The 22,705-nt window shown below is 45.9% G+C and overlaps 2 protein-coding genes across 3 annotated transcripts in view; both read right to left on the minus strand.

The window, feature by feature from the left end:
* Positions 1–9,235: 9,235 nt before the first annotated feature.
* Positions 9,236–11,901, minus strand: NUDT16 (nudix hydrolase 16). Its single transcript, XM_027061849.2, has 3 exons — positions 11,707–11,901; positions 11,339–11,608; positions 9,236–10,589 (listed from the first exon to the last, which is right to left on the minus strand). The coding sequence occupies exons 1-3, from the start codon at positions 11,842–11,844 to the stop codon at positions 10,410–10,412; spliced, it is 588 nt and encodes a 195-aa protein (XP_026917650.1). The 5' UTR covers positions 11,845–11,901; the 3' UTR covers positions 9,236–10,409.
* Positions 11,902–18,928: 7,027 nt separating this feature from the next.
* Positions 18,929–22,705, minus strand: part of NEK11 (NIMA related kinase 11) — a 272,598-nt gene continuing 268,821 nt past the window's right edge. Inside the window, exon 18 of one of the 2 annotated variants that reach the window (XM_053221458.1) lies at positions 18,929–20,496. In XM_053221458.1, the coding sequence (XP_053077433.1) occupies positions 20,376–20,496 (121 nt within the window). In that variant the 3' untranslated portion in view covers positions 18,929–20,375. Of the gene's footprint in view, positions 20,497–21,293; positions 21,754–22,705 lie in introns of those variants that run through there. The other variant, XM_053221459.1, reaches the window with a different exon arrangement.

The raw sequence follows: 22,705 nt of genomic DNA on the forward strand, positions 1-22,705 counted from the left end.
CTCTCCCTCTCTGTCTGTCCCTCCCCTGCCTGCTCTTTCTCCCTCTCATAAATAAACAAATGAATGAATGAATGAATGAATGAATAAATAAATAAATAAATAAATAAATAAAAACTTATCAGAGAAAAAAAATCCAGGACCCCCAGCCACCCTGTGTCCATCTCCAGAGATTTCTAATTTGTGATTTGGCTCTTCTCGGCAGCCTCTTCCCTGTCAGGCCCATTTCAGGTAGAAGAAGTATGAGAACTTCAAAGCCTGCACCATAGCAGGACGGACCCACTGTCAAGGACTCTCTGATTTTAATCCAGCCCAATTCGTGCCTGGATCCATCTGAAGAGTACCTGGGGCTGAGTACTGAGGTAGGGTAGGCTTGCAACAAGCATTCTCAGATCCAATATTCTCTTTTTATAATAAACATTTCTAGACACCCAGTGGCAAATTATATTTTCCAAAGATGGCCACAAAAATATCTGTCCCACATGATCTTCTAGAACTTTGTCCCTCCTATATCAAGAGATGGAACCTAGTGCCCCACCCCTTGAATCTGTGTGAGTTTACATCTTCTTTGTAATCAATAGAGGGGGACAGAAGTGAAGTTGTGTCTTCTGAGACTAAGTCAGACAAGGCCATGTGACTTACATCTTGCTTGCTGGAACACTCATGCTGGACCCTGACCTGCCATGTAAGCAGTCTGACTGCTCTAATGCAGCCATGCTGTGAGGAAGTCCCCAGAGACTATGTGGAAGAGAGAGAGAGAGAGAGAGAGAGAGAGAGAGAGATGCCTGCTAGCCCCCCACTGCTCAAGCTCCAGCCGCTATCTGACTCCAACCACGAAAGATAAAGTGATTGTTGTAATTCTAAGCCACTGAATTTTGGGATGATTTGTTATACGACAATAGTAACTAGAAAACACCCTTTTGGGAGGGGGTGCCACTCACATGGAGGACAAGTGGCCCAGAGTTATTAAAGCCTTCACATGACCAATACCAGGGAAAGGCTTGAAGCTCAGAGACCACTGTTTCCCAGACACGTTATGCTCAGAGATTCAATTATTCTCTCTCCCTCACCTCTTCTCTTCATCATTCCCAAGTTCTAGAATAGAAAATTTAGACAGCTTACCATCTATTGCATAAATAAGGAATAATTCGAGTTAGCTCTAGAAGCTGAAAAAAAGTTAAACAGATGACTATGAATTCCCTATTTAGTTGCACCTCGCCTTCTCCTTTGGGCACCTGGGTGGCTCAGTCAGTTAAGTGTCTGACAGTTCGTGAGTTCAAGCCCCATGTCAGGCTCCTCTGCTGTCAGCCCAGAGCCTGCTTTGGAGCCTCTGTCCCCCTTTGTCTCTGCCCCTCCCCTGCTCATTCTCTCTCTCTCTCTCTCAAATAAATTAAAAAAAAAAAAACAATTTAGAATATCAAATCACAATAAACCATAACTTTAAAAAACTGAAAAAGACCACACGGTTGACAAAATCCAGGGAAAATTACAGAAAATTACAACGAATTGCCTGGTACACCTTTCTAATATTCTTTCCTACTTTTGGGGGGTTGCTTGTTCTTTTATTCTATTTTATACTATCATTTTCAGTAAGTATGAGGGAAATTAATCTAGTCTGAAAGGTCAGGGCCAGAGAATGTTTCCCTCAGGAAGTGACACTAAGGTCAGAGTCAGAGTTATGGAGGCAAACCGTGCCTGAGGCAGGCAGGTGAGAGCTGAGGGAGGGTGAGGGTAGTGGCTCCTAGAAAGGCAGTGGGAATTGATCCTCAGTAAGCCTGAGCTCAGAATGGTTTTCCTAGCTCCAGAGGGTTGGAGGATAAGCAACTAAAGAGGAGGTGATGATTTGGGGTGTCTGGGTGGCTCAGTTGGTTAAACGTCTGACTTTGGCTCAGGTCATGATCTTACAGTTCCTGAGTTCAAGCCCTGGATTGGGATATGTGCTGATGGCTCAGAACCTGGAGCCTGCTTTAGATTCTGTGCCCCTTCCCCACTCACACACACTCTCTCTCTCTCCAAAAATAAATAAGCTTTAAAAAAAAATAAATAAAGAGGAGGTGATGAAAATGTAGAGAGACATCTCCGGGAAGCACTAGCACTGCCCCTGTCTGAAAAAGGAGGAAGTTTGAGTGCTTGGCCTTTTATTATTATTTAATGTTTATTTATTTTGAGCGAGACAGAGAGAACATGAGCAGGGGAGGGGCAGAGGGAGAGAGAATCCCAAGCAGGCTCCATGCTTCAGCAGGAAGCCTGAGGAGGAGCTGGATCCCATGAGTGGAAACCCAGAGGCAGACGCCCCAACAACTGAGCTACCTAGATGCCCCAAGTGCCGGGCCTTTTAAAAAATCAGCTGTGTGACATAGGGTCACTGCCACCTGCCTTGAAGAGCTGTTCCTTGCCCACATCTGCTCCCCACTCCCCAGCCACCCAGAGGGGCAGCACCCACGCCAGCAGGGACCTGGGGACAAGGGACCCACACCTGCTCCCTCAGGACTCCGTTTGCATTTTCTCTTTTGGGGTTGGAGAACGTAGGTCCCCACAACTCCACAAATTCCCCCACTATTCTGGGATGGGTCCCTCCCCACCCCCAAGTCCCTTCCTTGTTTTTTCAGATTTTGGGGGGCTGGTTTTCTGTAAAGTCACACATAAAAAATTATTTAACTAGTCATTTATAATGAATGAATACATAGTGTAGAAGATTCAGACGACATGAAAAAGCCTAAAAGAAAAAGAAATCAGAATTTCTGTCATTTATTTTGCGTTTCATCACTTTGTGGTCACACAATGTGATATGTACTCTGTTCAGTTTGGAGAAGGGGGTACAAGACTGGAGAGGATTTACTGAGGTTTTACAAGGCCCAATAAGTAACTTGCTAAGTGTTTCCTGGGTCCTTAAAGGTATATTCTCTGCTTCAAGTTAGAGTTCAATGTTTATCTATTAGGCAAAGTATATTAATTATTTTGTTGAACTTGTGCCTGAGTTTCTTTATTTGGAGTAGGGAGATGACAGTATCTCCATTTCATACGGTTGCTTTAAGGACTAACATGTTCATTTATGAAAAGAACTTGGTCTAGAGCCTGCCAGGCAGCAAACACAGCCAAGGACTGAGGAAACGTGTCTGTGGTCTCCAAAAAATATTGTCGGTTCTTCCTTGCATTTCCCATAGATCTTGCTGTGCATAATCCGAAATTCATGACAGTTATGTGACCATTGTGGATAATCTCTTCATTGGTTGAAGAATTCGTCGGGGCACCTGAGTGGCTCAGTAGGTTAAGCGTCCCACTTCGGCTCAGGTCATGATCTCACGGTTCGTGGGTTCGAGCCCCGCCTTGGCCTCTGGGCTCACAGCTCTAAGCCTGGAGCCTGCTTTGGATTCTCTGTCTCCCCCTCTCTCTCTGCCCCTCCCTTGTTTGTACTCTCTCTCTCAAAAATAAACAAAAGTTCATAGTTTCACCTAATGCTTTTGACCCTGCATTTTGATATTAATATTATGACAATTATTTGCTTTTTGACCAAAATTGCCTGCTATTCTTTGCCCATCTGTTCACACGCAGCCAGAATCCTATTGCTCTGGCATGCCCCTTGAAATATTAAAATTTCATGTTTTCATCCAATCTAAGGTCATTATCAACTTCAGAAACCACAGTACCCATTCATTTCTCCAGTAAAATTAGCATATTTTTATGTTTCTTCTTATCTCCTCCCTCTTAACTTTTTACTTAGAACAGTCTACAATCTGGGGACAAGCATATTAATCAAATTATTATTTTATTTTTACATCAGACCTATTTTCTTTCAGTCAGTAGCATTTGTATTACTTTAGACCCATCGTTAGCACAATTACTTAGTACTAAGTATGTATCCTCTTCTAAGAGGAGGTACCGCTCACAAGTTTCTTACACAATTTCCCCACTCATTAGTGTTTCCCTTTGATTCATTCATCTTGGAGACTGCCAAGAACGCTTCTGTTGTTTCCCAGATAGATTACGTTTTGCATTTAAGTAACAGTTTGGGTAGATGGGAAGTTTTTGCTACTGTAAGTGACCTAATTTTCTTGCCTTCCAATTGTCTTGAAATGAAGAACGCCATCCTAATGTTTTTCAGTTTTTACCTCATTTCCCTCTTCTGAACACATCGAGTCCTGCCAATCCACAGGCTTGGGTTTCTTTCAGTTTAGGGAAGGGTTTTTTTTTTCCTTGTTTCCTAAAATACTGTTTACTTTACATGCTAATATTTAAGGCTTTATTATTAGAGCAGTACCGGGTTCACAGCAAAATTAAGAGGGAGGCACAGAAATTCCCCATGTGCCCCCCACCCAAAGCATGCACAGCCACCCCGGTGATCAACGCCCCCCACCAGCAGTACGCTTGTTAATTGATGAACTTATATGACAGATCATTCCACCCAAGGGTCCAGAGTTTGCCTCAGGTTCACTCTTGGTGTGGTACACTCTATGGGCTGCCTGTTATTATTTTCATTCTGTCAATCAGCAATACTCTGGATTTCCATTGTGTAATCTCTCCATCTCCTGGGTTCTCTCTGGTCACTTTCCTTGTTTGGCACTTGTATTTGAGGTGGTTTTTGTAAGCCTGCTCTTGACATCAGTGGTAGTTTCCTCCGGTGTGGGTGGCACTCTTCGCTATTCTAGTGTAATTCTGAGCTAATGGAGAGACCTGTCTCCTTAAATCCGTTCCTTTGTGCTGCCAGCTGCTTCTAATCTTTCACCTCATTCCAGAGTCCATGTTTTTCTTTATTTCCTGAGCAAATCCTGCTTCTTTTTGTTGGACTAAATCTTCCAGAGCACGCTCTTTATCATTTACACCCAGGGTTCTTCCCTTTTTTTGAACAGACCTCATAATTTCCTATTTACTTAAGTAGAGGCAATCTTCTGTTCTTTGGCCCTCAAACAAATATGGGATGATGCACCTGCCCCCGCTTCCCTGTCTACCTGGACTTTGCCTATTCCCCGCCCTGAAATTAGTCCTAGACAACAGGAGGCTGTGCATTTATCAGTCTGTCCTCAGTGGCCTGAAGGTGGTGGGCGACTGGGGCTGTTGGGTAATAGCTTCCACACTGTGGTTTTTCCAAGGGTTCTTTATAATTATTGAAAACCCACTCAGGAGTCATCTCCCTTAGTGGAAAGAGGGGTATCCTTGCCACTTCATCACCTGGGAATGCCTATGGAGAGTAACAGAACCTGTGGCAGGAGAGGGGGCAACAGAGGTTGGCGTCTCTGCATGGGGGTGAGCTGAGCACTTGGGGGAAAAACCTGCACGCTGACCCCCTCTGTCTGGTGAGGGGCTTCCTTTGCAGGGCCAGACCTTCCGTGTACCCCTCTGCCAGTGTTGCTTTGTCTAAAGGTGATTTCAGCTCTCTGCCAGGCTGCCTTTACCGCTGGAGGGATCCTGAACTTCCTTATTCAAGCTGAGTCAGATAGGAAGTAGGAAGACCAGGGGAGGTGAAGCCACATGGTTTGGGGAGTTTCCCTTAAATCCATTGGATGTTTCTCTTTTTCCTCTGCCCTGGCGCATGCCCCCCGTTCTTCTTCTTCAGAACTGTTTTAAATATAATACCCCCACCTCCTGCTCTCCTGCCCCGAGATGGGCCAATGGCCAATGTCTGTTACTTTGATTCAAATTCTGGTGCCGATTGCTAATTTCATCACAGGTAAAATGTTTATTCCTCTCATTTTTTTCCTATTCATTTTGTCTGTTTGGGGTAGAAAGTATGGCAAATGAAATGTTCTCTGTGCAATAAACTGAAACTCGCAGAAAACACCCTCTCCCACTTATCCATCTCTGCCTTAATCTGTTTCACTTAGCAGCCTCCAGGGACCCAAGTCACTGGGAAGGACCAGCTACTCTTCCCTCAAATGTTTCTGCCTAAAAATAGGTTTACCAGAAACTTGATAACTGAGCAAGACTCTGGCTCGGGACAGCATGGGGCCCAGAAGTGTTAACTTAGCACCAGCAGCCACACACTCCAGGAAAATGCACAGAACTGAGAAGTGTGAACATGTAGCTGATTCCACTGAGAAAAGCAGAAACATGCTTGGAGGAGAGGCAGCCTGGGCCACTCTGCTTCCAAGAGAGCAACGTGCTAACAAGAGGGAGCGAAATGTGGATGGCATCAGGTACCGATAAATAGTGCTGGGCACGCCTCTTCAGAGCCATGTCCCAAGTGCAGCCACATTTAACCCTCATCACAGGAGCCAGTGTTTCAGATAAGGAACAGGTCTAGCTCCTGGCTGAAGGTCACTGCAGCAGTTTAAGGGGAGGAGGGGTGAGGACTGCTAGGAAGCCTCCTGTTTTCCTCCCACCCGATGACTGGTTTCACAAGGCCAAGGACATCCCACGTGGGCAACCATACCCAGGTCTCCTCATCCCCGGCAGCAGGATGGCAATGGGTGAGAGAGGGGGAAACCAGAGGGAGAAACTTGCGTGGACCCCTGGCCCGCCTGTAGACTGGAGGGACGAGGCAAATGACATGCACCCAAGCCACAGAATGATGGACACCCTTTAGGATGGCTCACCGAGACAAGAGCTCCTGACTGGGAGGGTATGTGTGTGGGATGATACAGAAGGCCACGGATTCTCCCTCTCAACAACACCAGACTTACAAAAATAAGGAGGTCGAGTGTGAATGAAAAAGCAAGCCAATGACTGAAGTGCCAGGAGGCACCCAGCCTGGTCGCTGCAACACTCCAGCAGAGTACCACGCGGCACTGTGAAGAGGCTACCTGTAGGCCGTGCGACCCTGGGCCAGATTACACCCAAGAATGAGCTCCAAGAATGAGACCTGCCCAGGCCGGATCTCTGCCGCTGCTCCCCACCCCACCGCCTTCCAAGGCCAAGAACTGCCACGGGACCCACACTGCTTCCCGCTGCCCCTCCACACCACTACTCACCCCTGCCTTGTGCAAAAGCCCCTCTTGTTGGAGGCTCCTCTCGCCCTGTCACGCCTCCTGTCTCCTCCTGGCAGCTGTCACTGGCCTTTAGGTCACCCCTGTTGTTCACCGAGGACGGTGGCTTCTAGTTCACACTGTCTTCTCCAACATCTGTCAGTTTCTTGCTTCATCACATGGATCTTGACTTTACCTGTGACGGCTCTACCTCTCAATTTCAAAAACATCCCTCTCTTGCTCAAATACCCCTCCCACCGCACCCCACGGTGGAGTCCTACCTCATCGAGGCTTCTAATATGTTAACCCCCCTGAAGTCACCTGCCTTCACTTCCCTTTATACCCAGATTAAACCTCTTACCCCACAGCCCATCAGTTCGGTTTCTCTCGCACATGTCATCTTAACCACCTTGCCTCTCTCCCTTCTTTGGGCTCCTCTGTAAAACCCCGGGTCAGCACAAGGGGCTTCACCCTAGCTGATCAGAGAGGATGGGAACACATGTACGCATGCAAACCCCCCATGTCCCAACACATCTGAGGGCCTAGATTCCTACTGTAAATGGACTCATGACTCAACCTGGCCCCGCCATTCTGTTTCTTTCATCAATTTTCTTTTCTTTTCTTTTTTCAATGTTTATTTATTTGTGTGTGTGTGTGTGTGTGTGTGTGTGTGTGTGTGAGAGAGAGAGAGAGAGAGAAAGCAGGGGAGGGGCAGAGAGAGAGGGAGACACAGAATCCAAACCAGGATCCAGGCCCCAGGTTGTGAGCATAGCACCTGACGTGGGGCCTGAAATCACAAACTGCTAGACCATGACCTGAGCCAAAGTTGGACACTTAACCAACTGAGCCACCCAGGTGCCCCCATCAACTTGCTTTTCCATGCCATGATGAAGGACCACTTCGTACCTTCTGAGAACATCACCATATCCAGCTGGGTGGATCTCACTTCATTTTACCAAGAAGAAAGTCAAACTCGATCATCCCACCACTAATTTAGCTTCCTCATCCTCTACTCTTGCCCCTTCTTCTCCTTGAGCCCTGTGACTCCTCAGGACTGTCCCCCCTCCTATGGACGGTCCACCCCTCCTCTTTGTTCAAGGACTGTGGCCCTTTAGCACCGCCTCTCTCTACCTCGATTGTTCCCATCGACACACTCATGCTCCATCTCCTGCTGTAAATGCTCCCCTTGACCCTGCAGCCCTCTCCAGGTGTTGTCAGTCCATGTCTCCACAGCCCTTCAGGACCAAATTCTCCCTCTGTCTAGTCCCCCACTACCCACCCACCCACCCAACTCTGGGCTGCCTTCCACTCCCCTCCCACCAAAGTCATCAAAAACCTCCTGCTACCAAATCCAGTGGGCAGTTCTGTCCCTCATTTTACTAAAACTCTCGTAAGCACTTGGCAGAGTTCACGTTCTTAAAGCAGGTTCCTCTCAACTTCTGGTTCTCTTCAGTATGTCCTGCCCCTCATCCTGAACCCCGAGCCCTAGGCTTCCTCAGGGCCCCATCCTGAGCCCTCTTCTTTTTTTCTCTCCCTGCCTGACCTCATCTGACAAACTGCCGTACCATCTTTATGCAGAGGACTCACAAATTTATGTGTCAACATGCCCAGAATGATCTTGATTCCGTCCCCTGCAAAACCATCTCCGCCCCCGCCCCAGGCTTTCCTCCCATCCACAACATGCACAACTTAAGACACACACTGAAGTCATCCTTGAATCCTCTTTTCCCTCACCTCACCCCATACGCAGTCCATCAGAGGGCCTGTCAAGGTCACCAACACTTCTCTCAAATGCATCCACTTCTGCCCACCTCCTCTACCACCGTGGCTCCGACCACCACCATCTCCCACGTGAGCTACTGTGGCAGACTCCCCTGTCACCGACTCTTTTCCTACCCCTTCCAGGCCACGCTGCACACACCACCAGGCCCTGACCCTGCCTTGGGAGCCCCTGTATCCTCTGGCTCCAGTCTGCCTCTCCGGTGCCCTCTCCCCTTGCTTACTCTAGCCTAATTACACTGGCCTTTCAGCATTTCTAAGCCATGCTCTGGTAAATTAAAGATGACTGCAAATTCTTTGCATATCCCTCTGCCACACCAATTGAGAAATGGAGTTTAATCCCCTTACCCTTGATGTGGGATAATCTGCCAAGATTCTTCCTCAGAACCCTAACACCTGCCTCCCTTCCCTAGTACCCGACATGCTACTCCCTGGAATACCTAGACTACTCTTCCCACGCTCCTACCTAGTACTTCCTTCTTATCCTTCAGCTTAAATGCTCTTCAGAGAGGGCCCTTCCAGACCACCTCAGTGAAAAGTAAAAAAATATCAAGGCGAGACCTATATCAATCTTTTATTTCCTTCTTAACACTGACATACATGAAACAAGTAAATAGGCAATATAATTAAACTGACTACTTATCTTCCTCTCTAGAGCAAGCAATGGCACACTACTGCCCTCAGGCTGGACACCTCCTTTTACAAAGAAAGTTCTACTGCAACACAGCTCCGCCCATTATGTTCATCGATACTTATGAAATGATAAGAGTTGAGCAGATGCTACAAAGACAATGTAGCCCATGAAGCCTGAAATATTTGCCATTTTAGCCCTTTAACTCTGTAGAGCATAAGAGCTATGGCTCTCTCATCCCTAGATCTCCAATACCTCAGAGTGTTTGTTGAAAAAACTGAAGGTCTTTGAGGCTTAGCTATAAGTGCTTCAGCTGTAAGCCAGGGCTAGACCAGGTCCCTTCGGATGTCCCGGATCTAAAGGGTCCTAGATGACAGCTTTGGAAGAGATACAGCAGGACTCATAAGTCTCAAGTCCAAGGTCAACCAAGGAGACCAAACCATTTCTCTCACCCCTTCCACTCAGTTTCATGAGAGGCCAGGAGGTTGGTTAGGACCCTCTACCACCTTTCAGGGGTATGTCGCTTTTGCTAACACCCGGGCAAGGATGCAACCATTTTCAAGGGGAAAAAGGGTCCTCTGCTTCTCTGTCCTCCCCAGCAAGCATGGGCTGGACTAGACCCTGGAGAATAGCCATGTAGGAGTGTGGGAAGAAATGTTGCCCTGGTTCAGAAGCTCCTCTCCAACATGGAGATGGCTCTGGTGACAAGCCAGGCCCCACATGTGCCACGTCCTGTTAAACTGCACATGGGGGTTATGGGGAGGAGTGAGCTTGTGCGCAGGCACAGACTGTACATTCATATGTCTGGGGGCTGCCATGCCATGTGTGTACAAACGTACGGAGAGGAGGCAGGCTCTGAGAATGTGCCAGGTCCCTGAGATGAGCTGCAGATTTTTGTTCCAGATGTTGAGTTACTGTGGGGGGGGGGGGGGGGGGGGGGGGGGAGGGGGGCTCTGCTCAAACATACTGCACATACTTCTCTTTTTAATCTGTTATCATCTGTCAGGCCCAGGGCCAGAAGAGAAAGCTTTCCCTGTTCCTGCCTCCCTTCCCCAATACCAAGGTCCTCATCTCAGGTTCCGTGGGTCCACGAAGGGCTGCCTCTAGCGAGGTAAGGAGATCTTACGGGCTGTAAGAGAGCCGGATTCCACCAGTTCTAAATCCTGGATGGCTTCCAGCAGCTGCTCCCGTGCAGTTCCAATAAAGGAATTCTCCAGGAAGGCAGGCAGGCCTCCCACACCATCCCGCAGGGTATACAGGGGCACACGTACTAGGCCTAGCACCTGTGAAAGGAAGGAGACAGGTGACAATGAGACAGGTAGCTCATCCTAGACAGATCTTTCCAGCTCAGAGGTCTCACCTCTTATCAGTGCAGCAGAACCAAGCCTGAGGACTTACGCCTTATACCTAGTGCGCCCACCTCTCTACCGACAAAAGACCCAAGTCATGCTATTCAGCTTCAAAAATGCGAATCCTTCCTACATCACTAAACTTTTGGTGGCTCTTTGCCTCCAGGATGCATGCTTGCCCCTACACCAAGTAGTTCTCAAAAATACACCAGACCAGTCATTTCAGCACCATTTAGCAACCTCTGAAAAATGCAAATTCTCAGGTCCTTTTCTCTCTCCCCCACTGAACCAGAAATTCTGGAAGTGGGGTCAGTAATAAGCCTCCCAGATGATTCTGATACCTGCCCAAGTTTGAGAACCATCTCCATACACAATCTGTCCCCCTACTCCCCTAGCCTAACGACAAAGGTTTCCCCACAAAGTATCAGGCCACATTTCCCACCCAAGAAAATCACGGGCCAAGGGTGCAAGGCTTAGCCAAATCTATGGGGAGAAGAGAGAGTCTTGGATAGGTATGTTCCAAAATAACAACTGCAGAGGTCAGTAAAAGGGGCAGACTACGCCTGTTGTGCCTAGTCAACCAGATGAAAGAAGCCCAAGGCCCCAGCTACTGCAGGAAAGTGGGGGAGCGGCTTTCGGGGGTCAGGGAGGCCATAGGGCTGGGGTTCCCGGGCCGGCCCCACCTCCAGCCCGTGGTCCTTGGCACGCGTGGCGCCCATCTCCACCGCAACCAGCTGCTCCAGCGTCAGGCGCTTGGCGTAGAAGTGGGCCACGACGTGCGGCCCGGACCCAGCGTGCGAGCTGCGGTAGTCGGCGCGCTCCACACGGAAGTCGGCCACGGCCTCGCCCAGCTCCTCGATCAGCTCGCGGTTCAGCCCGGCCTCCAGACTGGTGTCCTGCAAGTTGACGAGGCCGCCGGGGAAGCCGAGGCGCCCATCAAAGCGCATCTGCATCTGCGGGAGAGGGAAGCGGGGTTGCCCGGGCGCCCGGTCGGCGTCCCCGGGGGAGGGGGAGAGGGACGGGACGGGGCGGGGCGCGTCCCCCCTCTCACCAGGACGGCGTAACGGAGCGGGATGCGGCCGAACAGCAGCGCCGGGTCCGGCGCGTAGAGCAGCGCGTGGCACGCGTGCCGCCAGCCAGGCCCCAGCGCCAGGGCCTGCTCCAACGGCAGCTTGCGGGCCCCAGCCATGGCCTGACGCTATCCCCGCCGCAGTCCCGAGGGCCCACGTGGGTGGGCGGGCCGGGCGGCCGCCAATGGGGGCGGGGCTTGCAGGCCCGGGGGGCAGGTGACGGCCGTATCCGGATTGGGCCCCGGGAGGGGCGGGGCGGAGGCGTGGCCGGCGCCCTGGGCGCAAAGCTGGCGAGGAAGTAAAGCCTCAGTCACAGTGCCGGGCCTGAGGGGTATCCTGGCTGGCTGTCATTAGGGCCGAGGCCTGCGGCTGGAGGCGGCACGCGAGTCTGAGGGAACTGCATCTGATTTGGTTTGGGTGGCACTCGGAGACCGGAGCTGGGGCCGGGGCTACCGAGGCCGAGTTGGCTTTAGACACTTGGCCTGCCCTTGGACAGTGGGGATTGGAGAGGAGCGATGGGTGTTAACAACAGCTACCCTGCGTGGCGGAATTGGAGGGGACTCAGTGGAAGTTTGAACGTTGGGGGAGAGTTGTGCTAGGATGAGTTCAAAGTTTATGGCCTGGGTGGTTGGTGGCGTATGGATGGGTATCGTAGGACAGGGGTGGTCAAGAAGTGTGGTTCTAGACAGAAATTGCGAGTGGTGATAGGCAGCGGATAGGACAGGTAGGATAGGAAAGAATTGATGTGATTTTCAGGGGAAGAGTTAAGTGAGGAAAGAGCTGTGGGTGAAACCCTGTGGGCGCAGGAAGTGTCAGATTTAGAAGTGGATGATAAGGCTTTCGGGCTTTTACCCAGACACACTCAGACCCTTGAGCTGTGAAGGAAGGAACAGCCCATCCCCAGGGCAGGGCACTACTCTGGGCTTGATGCTGAGGAACTGGGATTCAGAATCCCTCACCCCAGACCACTCCTTCCCCACCTTTCTCAGGTCCTGTGCAGATAGATATAGCCTCTACAAGAGTCCGTGTTTATTACACAAAGGAAGGGAGGAGGCAGCTCCTTGAGAGGGCTTGAGCTTAAAGTCACAGCCTGTAAGTGACAGCACATGATAAGAAAGAGCCCACAAACCTGCACAGATGCAGGCTTGTGACCTTAGCAAGTCATTTAACTCAGATCCCTAGTTGCTCATCTGCTAAGTGTGGATGATACCAACCTTTTAGGGATAGTGAAATGTTTAAAGCACTAAGAACAGTGCCCAGCACAAAGTTAATGTAGCCATCCTTGGAGTTGAGGGTAGGTGCAAAGTGATGTGTCTAATATTAAAGACCTGTGGGTTGGACTTCAGCCAACATCAGGCCTCAGCATTTGGAGGGGAGAGGGAGTGTCCCTGGGATCATCTTTCCTAGCTTAGTCTTCTGAATAACGGCAGAGACAGCATCCACTAGTATCAGGCAACTGAACCAAGGTGATGAGACTGTAGGTGTGCCACAATTCATTGGCCTGTTGGAGTACTAGGGGGTTTGGAAATGGCCCCTGTTGCACATTAGAATCACCTTGCAAAAAGCTCGTGAAAACTGCCAATTCCAGGCAGACGCCCAAGACCAACTGAATCAACATCTCTGGTGGTGGTTTTTAAAATTTGATTCAGGTAACTACTAAGCAACCAGTGCCCTAACCCTTAACCCCTAACATTCCAAAGTTGACTTGCTTTTTCTCCTACATGGGCTTCCTTGATGGATTTAGGGTCAGGCATGCCCTTTCCAAGCTTCAGGCTATTTTTCTTTCCTGGTTCCTTGAGGAGGCTTTTAAAGATGGATTCAGCTATATCTAAGGCAATGTGGAAAACACTATGAAACCAAGGCAACAGCTATTAGAGAACTAATGAATGACTTTGGAGACCAGAGCTTTCTCAGGATGAATGAATATGGAAGCCCTCAAGACACCCCCCCCCCCCGCCTCGCCCCCTACACACACACACACACACACACACACACACACACACACACACACACAACCTTGTCATCCCTTTCCAAACTGCTCCCTGCCTCTGCTGGTGAGTGCAGTCTCCATCCCCTTCCCCCATTCCACCCTCCTGAGGCAGATTGTCCAGGGGTCAAGGCTGGAGGTAGATAGCTGAGAGCAATTCCATGTCCCTCAAGAGCTACTCCCAAGTTCAATAATGGCACTCAAAACTAAAAATAAATCAGTGGTCAGCCTCAGAAGATGCTAAAGAATGAATTCATTTGAAAAATAATCAGGAGGAAGGGGTGGGAGGGCTAGGCAAAATAGGTGAAGGGGATTTAGAGGTACAAAACTTGCGATTATAAAATATAGTTAAGTCATGGAGATGCAAAGTACAGCATAGGGAATATAGGCAATGGTATTGTAATAACACTGTATGATGACAGATGGTGACTGCACTTATCACGGTGAGTGCTGAGTAATGTATAGACTTGTCAAATCACTATGTTGTACACCTGATACTAATATAACGTTGTACATCAACTATACTTCAATACTAAAAATTAAAAAAAATTCTGAAATTTAAAATTTAATAAGTACATTTTTTACTTATTTTAAATGAAGCCTGAGGTTCCCAAGCAGTGCACCATACCGACTTTCAGGGGCATTGAGAGATATTTTAAATTTCCTGAGAAACGTAGCAGTCTCTTTCAGACATCAAGAGCAGTACTAGCTTCCGTTCAATGATTAGATTCAACAGTAGATGGCTACGTCCTTTTTGATGATGTCCTATCTTTGTGAAGCTGGGTTTTTAGCAGTTGTGATGAGAAGCAAATATGAGATGAGAAAATCAGTGTGGAACAGGGAATGAGGGTTTGAGATAGTAGATGGTGACAAACAGGTGCCATGTTGTTAGGATATAACACTTATTAAGATGTTTGGATCTAACCATTTAGCAAATGACATTGTTAGCTATTTCTTTTGGCTTAAGGGGACCATGAAAAATTTATGGACACCCTAAATTACAGAGAACTGAGAAATTTTGGGAGTCTCTGAGATAATCAATCCATTAATTCAATAAATAGTATTTGAATCCTGAAATAATAATAATAAGGAGGAGGAAGAGGAGGAAAAGAAGCATTTATCCTGTTTTTTTTAATATGGGCTGTCCCTCGGGACTCCCAAATAGTTGATAAGGGCAAGTTTATGTAGGGTATTCTAGTCAAAGAAAAAAAGATACAGCCAATCATAATTTTACTATTTTTAAAACTTAGGTAATTGATAGTAGGAAATGATCATCAATGACTGCTAACATCACTAAAAGAAAATCGGATCTTACGTGCCTCACAATGGAAGAACGCACCACCTACTATGAAATATTCTTACCAAAAAACTGAATTTGAATCTGGATCTGATAACAATTTTATAAGAAATACAAAAGAACGTCTTTTTTAAATATCAGGAAGAAGCTAGGAAGATCCATGTGGTAGTGTATCAGAGCTGGAGACAGCAGTATGAATTTGTGTTTAGCTTAACTTGGATACAGATGATTACACATAGAAATAGTTATGGCTATGTGAATATACAAGGGTTAGTGTACACAAATGTCCTCATTCTGTCAGCTGACAGGGAGTAGAAGCAGTGGTACCCCAGTAGCAAAAAGCATGCCCAGAGCTTGATTACCAGTACCATTTTCCTTTTTTTATTAAAATTTTGAGTTTGTTTATGTATTTTGAGAGAGAGACAGAGAACACAAATGGGTGAAGAACAGAGATAGGAGAGAGAGAATCCCAAGCAGGCTTCACACTGTCAGCGCAGAGCCCAATGCAGGACTCAGACTCATGAACCATGAGATCATGACCTGAGCCGAAACCAAAAGTCAGATGCTTAACCGATTGAGCCACCCAGGGGCCCCTCTTTTTTTTTTTTTTAATGTGTAATTTTGAGAGAAAGCAAGAGCATGGGCACACATGGGGAAGGGGCAGAGAGAGGGAGACAGAGGATCCAAACTGAGCTCCGTGCTAACAGCAGAGAGCCTGATGCAGGGCTCAAACTCATGAACTGCAAGATCATGACATGAGCTGAAGTCAGTCACTTAACTGACTAAGCCACCTAGGTGTCCCTCCAGTATCATTTTCTAATGAAAGGAACTAAGACTCCTTGGAAAAAAGGCTGATTCTAGCACTGGGACAAGAAATATACTTGATAGATACATGATAGACCTGGAGCATATTGTGATGCCAGAATTTTTTAATGAAAAGAAAAAAAAAACATATTGATGGGAGTATGTCAAAGTGACAGGGATACAGGAACCAGTTAGAGTTCACAATGGCCAAAGCTGAAACAATTTGAGCAACAAAATAAAGTAGTATTGGATTGTAACCCAAATTATAAACTAATATCTAGCTATCTGATGTAAATAACACATAAGTAGGGGCACCTGTCTGGCTCAGCCGGTAGAGCATGCAACTCTTGATCTCAGGGTCCTGAGTTCAAGCCTCATGTTGGGTGTATAGTTTACTTAAAAAAAATAATGCATAAGTAAATGAGTGGAAAGAGACAAATTTCTCATGCAGAAGAATTTGAAATAATTAATATAGATACTCTGCCCTCCAGAAGGTGAGGCACAATTGCCCATTCCTCAAGTTTGGGTTGTGATTAATGACTTCCTTCCAAAGAGGACAGTAGGAAAAGGGGGCTGAAGAGCAATTTGGTAACTTTGAGGAGAAACCTGACAAACATTACTTTAGCCAGGTGATCAAGGTCAACATCAACAGTGATAAGTCATGTTGATGGTATGCACCCTTGGTATGATGTGATGAACATGGTACTTACTGTTAGTTGTCTTCCTCCAAAAATGACATAACCCTGGTCTACTTGTGAGAAAAGCATTAAACCCCAATGGAGGGACATGCTACAAACCACCTGCCCAGCACACCTCAAAACTGTTGTCACTGAATATGAGGAAAGTCTGAGAAACTGCCACAAAAAAGGGGACCTTCAGGATTCATGATGTTTGAATGTAATAAAGTGGTATCCTGGATAGGATCCTGGATTAGAAAAAGGACATTAGGTCAAAGCTAAGGAAATCTGAACAAAGTATGGACATTGATTAGTACTACTGTATTGAGGGGCACCTGGGTGACTCAGTCGGTTGAGCATCCGACTCTTGATTTTGGCTCAGGTCATGAGCTCATGATTTATGAGATGGAGCTCCACATCAGGCTCTGTGCTGACAGCATGGAGCCTGCTTGGGATTCTCTCTCTCTGCCCCTTGCATGCTCACTCTCTCTCTCAAAATAAATGAATAAACATTAAAAAATAATATATTGATATTGGTGCATTATTGTAACAAATATACCATGCTAATGTGAGATATTAATAATAGGAGAAACTGGGTGGACTGTTTGGGAACTCTCTATACTATCTTCACAACTTTTTCTGTAAGTCTAAAACTTCTACAAAAAATAAATTTTTTTAAAAATGAGGAGGGTATAATCAGTAAAATCTAGACTAAAGGAAACTCAACAAAGACAAATGACCTGCTTCCTTCAATAAATGAATTACAAGGGGGAAAAAGAGATGGAGGAGGCATATCACTTGAGGCAACTGGGCTTTATTTAGATCCTAATTTGAAGAAACAAACTTATAGAAAAAGTAAGACTGGGGGAATGTGAATACTGAGTGGATATTTGATAGACAGCAATTATTGATAATTTTTAAGTGTAATAACAGTATTGAAGCTTAAAAGAAGTATTCTTTTTTTTAATATGAAATTTATTGTCAAATTGGTTTCCATACAACACCCAGTACTCATCTCAACAGGTGCCCTCCTCAATGCCCATCACCTACTTTCCCCTCCCTCCCACCCCCCATCAACCCTCAGTTTATTCTCAGTTTTTAAGAGTCTCTTATGGTTTGGTTCCCTCCCTCTCTTTTTTTTTTTCCCCTTCCCCTCCCCCATGGTCTTCTGTTAAGTTTCCCAGGATCCACATAAGAGTGAAAACATATGGTATGTGTCTTTCTCTGTGTGACTTATTTCACTTAGCATAACACTCTCCAGTTCCATCCACGTTGCTACAAAAGGCCATATTTCATTCTTTCTCATTGCCAAGTAGTATTCCATTGTGTATATAAACCACAATTTCTTTATCCATTCGTCAGTTGATGGACATTTAGGCTCTTTCCATAATTTGGCTATTGTTGAAAGTGCTGCTATAAACATTGGGGTACAAGTGCCCCTATGCATCAGCACTCCTGTGTCCCTTGGGTAAATTACTAGCAGTGCTAATGCTGGGTCATAGGGTAGATCTATTTTTAATTAAAAAAATGATTACCTTACAGAGATACATGCTGAAATATTTATAAATTATATGATAAAAATAATCAGTGAGGTGGTAGTGGGTGAGAATATAAATAAAATAGAATTGGTCATGAATTGATTATTTCTAAAGCTGAGTGATGGTTCTGTAACAAGGGGATATTATATTATTCTCTTTACTTTTATACAGTATGATGTTTTCCATAGTAAAAAGTTAAAAATAAAAAAAAAATCTTTGACTTCTCCTGAAGCTAAAGGTTATAATTTACATTTGAATAAAGCTTTGCATTTCACAGAACTCTTTCACAGACAGGATCCCTTTTGGTCCAGGAGAGGGAGAAAAAGTTAAGGGTCTAAGTCTCACTTTTTAGGCCTAAAGAAGACTGTGACCAACATCTATCATCTACTGGGAAATTTTTAATTATTCCACTTAATCCTCATGAAATTTTCCAGATGTTGCAAATGCAAAACCACGGGTGAGAATCACTGCTTTTGAAGAATATACAATGGGGGAGTGGGGAGGAGATGCCCCCAGCAGAGAGCTGCCAGATAAGATGGGGTTTATCCCAAAGGACTTACTAAAAGGGCTACATGCTGTGATTATTATGGGGGGGGGCACTCACATATCTGAAGTCAAATCTGAAGTCATATCAGACTTAAAAAGAGGTGGCATTCTATAGAAGGCAACTCTACTCTTAGTTGTCTGCAGGTCCAACATTGAAAATATCCACTGTGTTGTCTGGAGCTCATTAGGTGGACCCATTGATTATAAGAACTTTCCAGACACCTCCAACTTCATGCCCAGACCTCTTCACCTGAATATCCCACAAGCACCCCAAACCCAACACACCCAGGAATGGACTCAGTGTCTCTCCCCCTGCCACCAAACTCCCCCACATCTCCTGTATCCCCAGGTCTGTGAATGGCCCAGTCACCCATGCTGGAAACCTAGGAGTCCTCACAAACCACCCCCCCACAAATCAGTTCTCGGTTCTTCTGATTCCCTTGAATTGACTCCATTGTCAGTGATGGGGTTTTGGGGTGATGGTGGGGTTTGGAGCTGATGGCCAAGAAAGAATTCTTGAAGACGTCTTTGGTGCAAAGTGATTTTTATTAAAGCATGGGGACAGTACCCATGGGCAGAAAGCACCGCCTAGGGTTGTGAAGAGTGGCTGATTATATACCTTCAGGTTGGAACGGGGTTAGGGACAGTGTAAATCTCTAAGCAATTTTGGAAGCAAGGTTTCCAGGACCTTGAGAGGCTAGTGGTTAGTAGGAAAACATTGTTATTACTGTTTAGAAAACCTCAGTCATGAGACCCTTCAGATGTGTATCATGGGTCATAGGTTTGGAGTATAATTGCTAACATATACTTGGGGGTTAAAGATAAAGGGGGCTTGCAAAGGAATTTTTATGTGTTTAAGGAGACTCACAGGATCCTGGGGGATCAGGATAATGTTAAGCCAAGCCCTAGCAAGTGTCATCATCAAGGCAACTGAGCTCCTAGAGGAAGGTCACTCTACCTGTTTCAAGGACTTGTCAGTGGGGTGTAGGCAGTAAGGAAATTTAATTTTTCATTTCCTTTAGTTTCCCACATTACCATATCAAGCAATTAAACCTCCTTATATCTTGATGAGGGTGATATTAGGGCTCCAGGAAATGGAGTCTGTAGGTTTCTAGAGATTAGGCTATGGATAAGATTGCCTTTTCTTGCAGTTTACTAAGTTATCCATAAACTGAAGGAGACTCCTGTCCTGCATGGCCATGATCTCTATCAGTCAACCATTTGCTTTCTTTCCTTTCTTCTGTTTTTGGGCAGCCAGGAGGGCCTGAGGACTATCACACATATCCCACCTGGTGGGGAGAGGGGATGCTGTTGGCCTGTACTTTGCTTCAGTTTGACTTATGCTCCCTCATCATCAGTGCCCTGACTTGAACTTTTCTCACCTGGACACAACTAACTGCCTCTCTGTCCTGCCCCCAGTCTCGTGCTGTTCAAACCTGCCCTCCACACAGTTTCATGAGGCAGCTAAAAGCCATGCCCTGGTGATATCTCTTTAGGGGCTGCCCCTGGCTATAGAACACAGCAGCTCAGATCTGAGCATTGCCTTCTATATTAGTGATCTATTACTGAATCATATTGGGAAATGTAGTGGCTTAAGACAACAGTGAACACTTATTATTTCACATTGTCTGTGGGTCAGGAATTAAGGAATGGCTTAGCTGGATGGCTCTGGCTCCAGAGAGTTTCTTGTGATGTTTTAGTCCAGATGTAAGCAAGGGCTACAGTCAAATGAAGGCATGATTAGGGCTGGAGAATTTGCTTTCCTGGTGGCTCAACTTGGCGCTGGCTGTTGGCAGAAGCCTCAATTCTGTATCACATAGATCTCTCCATACAGTTGCTTGAGTGTCCTCACAAGATGGTAGCCAGCTTCCTTCAGAGTGAGTGATCCAAGAGAAAGCAAGATGGAATCCATGTCTTGTGACCTAGTCACAGAAGTCAAACGCCACCATTTAGACAGTATTTTATGGGTCACATGGGCCGCCCCTCAGGCCATGTGAGAAGTAACTGCATAAGACAGGACTATCACAGTGAGGATCATTTCGGAGGCCATCTTGGAGGCTGCCCACTACACCTTCCTCTCAAACATGATGTAATCATTCTCACACTTTGTATACCACCAGCACAAAAAGATTTCAAACTCCTAGAACCCACATGCTGTGTCTTGTGTCTTTCCATGTTTGTGTTCTTAGGCCTGGAAGATCTTGCATCCCTCTTATTTGCCTGATGAAATTTTTCCCAGCTTTATTGAGGTATAATTGCCAAAAACTATATATATTTAAGGTGTTTTGATATACTTAAACAATGTGAAATGATTACTATAATCAACCTAATTAACATATCTATTACTTCACACTGTTACCATTTTTCGTGTGTGGTAAAAACACTTAAGATCTATTTTCTTGGCAGATTTCAGGTATATAGTAAGACGGTATTCTAGCTAGAGTCACCATGCTGTACATTAGATCTCCAGAGCTTACTTGTTCTGTAGAACTAAAACATTATAAATTTTATTTTTAATGTTTATTTACTTTTGAGAGAGAGAGAGAGAGAGAGAGAGAGAGAGAGAGAGAGAGAGAGAATCTGAAACAGGCTCCAGGCTCTGACCTGTCAGCACAGAGCCCGACACAGGACTCAAATTCACAAACTGCAAGATCATCACCTGAGTTGAAGTCGGACACTCAACCGACTGAGCCACTCAAGTGCCCCAAACATAACTTTTGATGAACATCTGACAACCTAACCCCAGCCTGGCAACCACCATTCTGTTCTCTGCTTTTATGAGCTTGACATTTTTAGATTCCACATATAAGTGAGATCAGGTAGTATCTGTCTTTCTGGCTTATTTCAGTTAGTATAATGTTCTCCAGGTTCATCCATGTTGTAAAAAATGGCAGGTTTTCCTTCTTTTTTTAAGGCTAAATAATATTCCATTGTGTATATTCATAAATATGCCACATTTCCTTTACCCATGCATCTGTCAACAGACATCTGGGTTGTTTCTATTGCCTGTTGAATGCTTATCATTCAAAATTGTGTGTCTAAATGCCTGGTATGGATTGAGAACTCAACACACGTTGATGTAAAATCCAAAGAAGAATGAGACCATATCTCATATATCATGGCAGATGAAGTGGTCTTCGTAGGTTCCACACTCCTGCACGGCATTGTCTGGAAGCATGCTGAAAGCCAGGAAAGACATTTCGTGGTTCGCCATTTTGAAAAAGAGTATACACATTTTTTCTGAGAAACCACTAAATCATTATCAGTAAACTTTACCCAAATTTCTAAAAATCAGTGCCAAGAAAAAGGAAGCCCGAAGACTTGATAAAAAGTGTTAAGGGATAGAGAGCGATATCGGGTATATTGGTTAGCTTAATGCCATAATAATGCAGTGTAATAAACATAAAACCTGAGTAGAGCATACAGCAATGAACATGTGCTTCTGGCGCAAGAATTTGCAGATTGTCTGGAGTGCTTCTGCCTTCTTTGTTGGCTGGGGTGACTCTACCAGTTGGCTGGGGTGGTTCTGCTCCCGGTCCCTCATCCTTCCCCTGTGATTGGTGGGCTGTCTGGTGAGGGCAGAGGCACAAGAGAACATAATGGAGTGCCCCTGCATGCTTCCTGCTCCTAGTGATCACTCGGCCAAAACAAGTTCCATGGCCAAACTCAGAGTCAAGGGGTAGGGAAATCCACTCCCCTGTTGGGGTGGGAAGACCTATGAAGTTATAAGGGAACAGTCAGGGGTCCAGGGAGGGGCGAATTGGAACCAAAAGTTCAAAAGTTCAATCTTTCAGAGCAAGAAAAGGTCACAATATTTTAGAGAGAAAAAAATTTCTAGCTGTTGGAAGATTGTCTCCGAATCTAAACTTACAAATCTACTTTGAAAATATTCCTATGGGAGTGAAGATTTCAATTCTGTATAAATGCTAATGACTCTGACATTCCTAATGAATATATTATTTTATAATGCACATTTGTTGGACCAGATTTCTGATTTTCCTTCTGAAGTTAGGGAAGAACTGAGCTTCCTAAGGGTACTGGTAATGTTGCTTGCTTTGGGGTCACACGGGGCAGGGTAATGAAATGTGAAATGTGTTGCGGCATTGTGTGGACTCAGAGCTGGCTTCAGAG

The sequence above is a fragment of the Acinonyx jubatus genome, chromosome C2 (genome assembly GCF_027475565.1).
Source record: "Acinonyx jubatus isolate Ajub_Pintada_27869175 chromosome C2, VMU_Ajub_asm_v1.0, whole genome shotgun sequence".
In the NCBI taxonomy this organism is placed as follows: Eukaryota; Metazoa; Chordata; class Mammalia; order Carnivora; family Felidae; genus Acinonyx; species Acinonyx jubatus.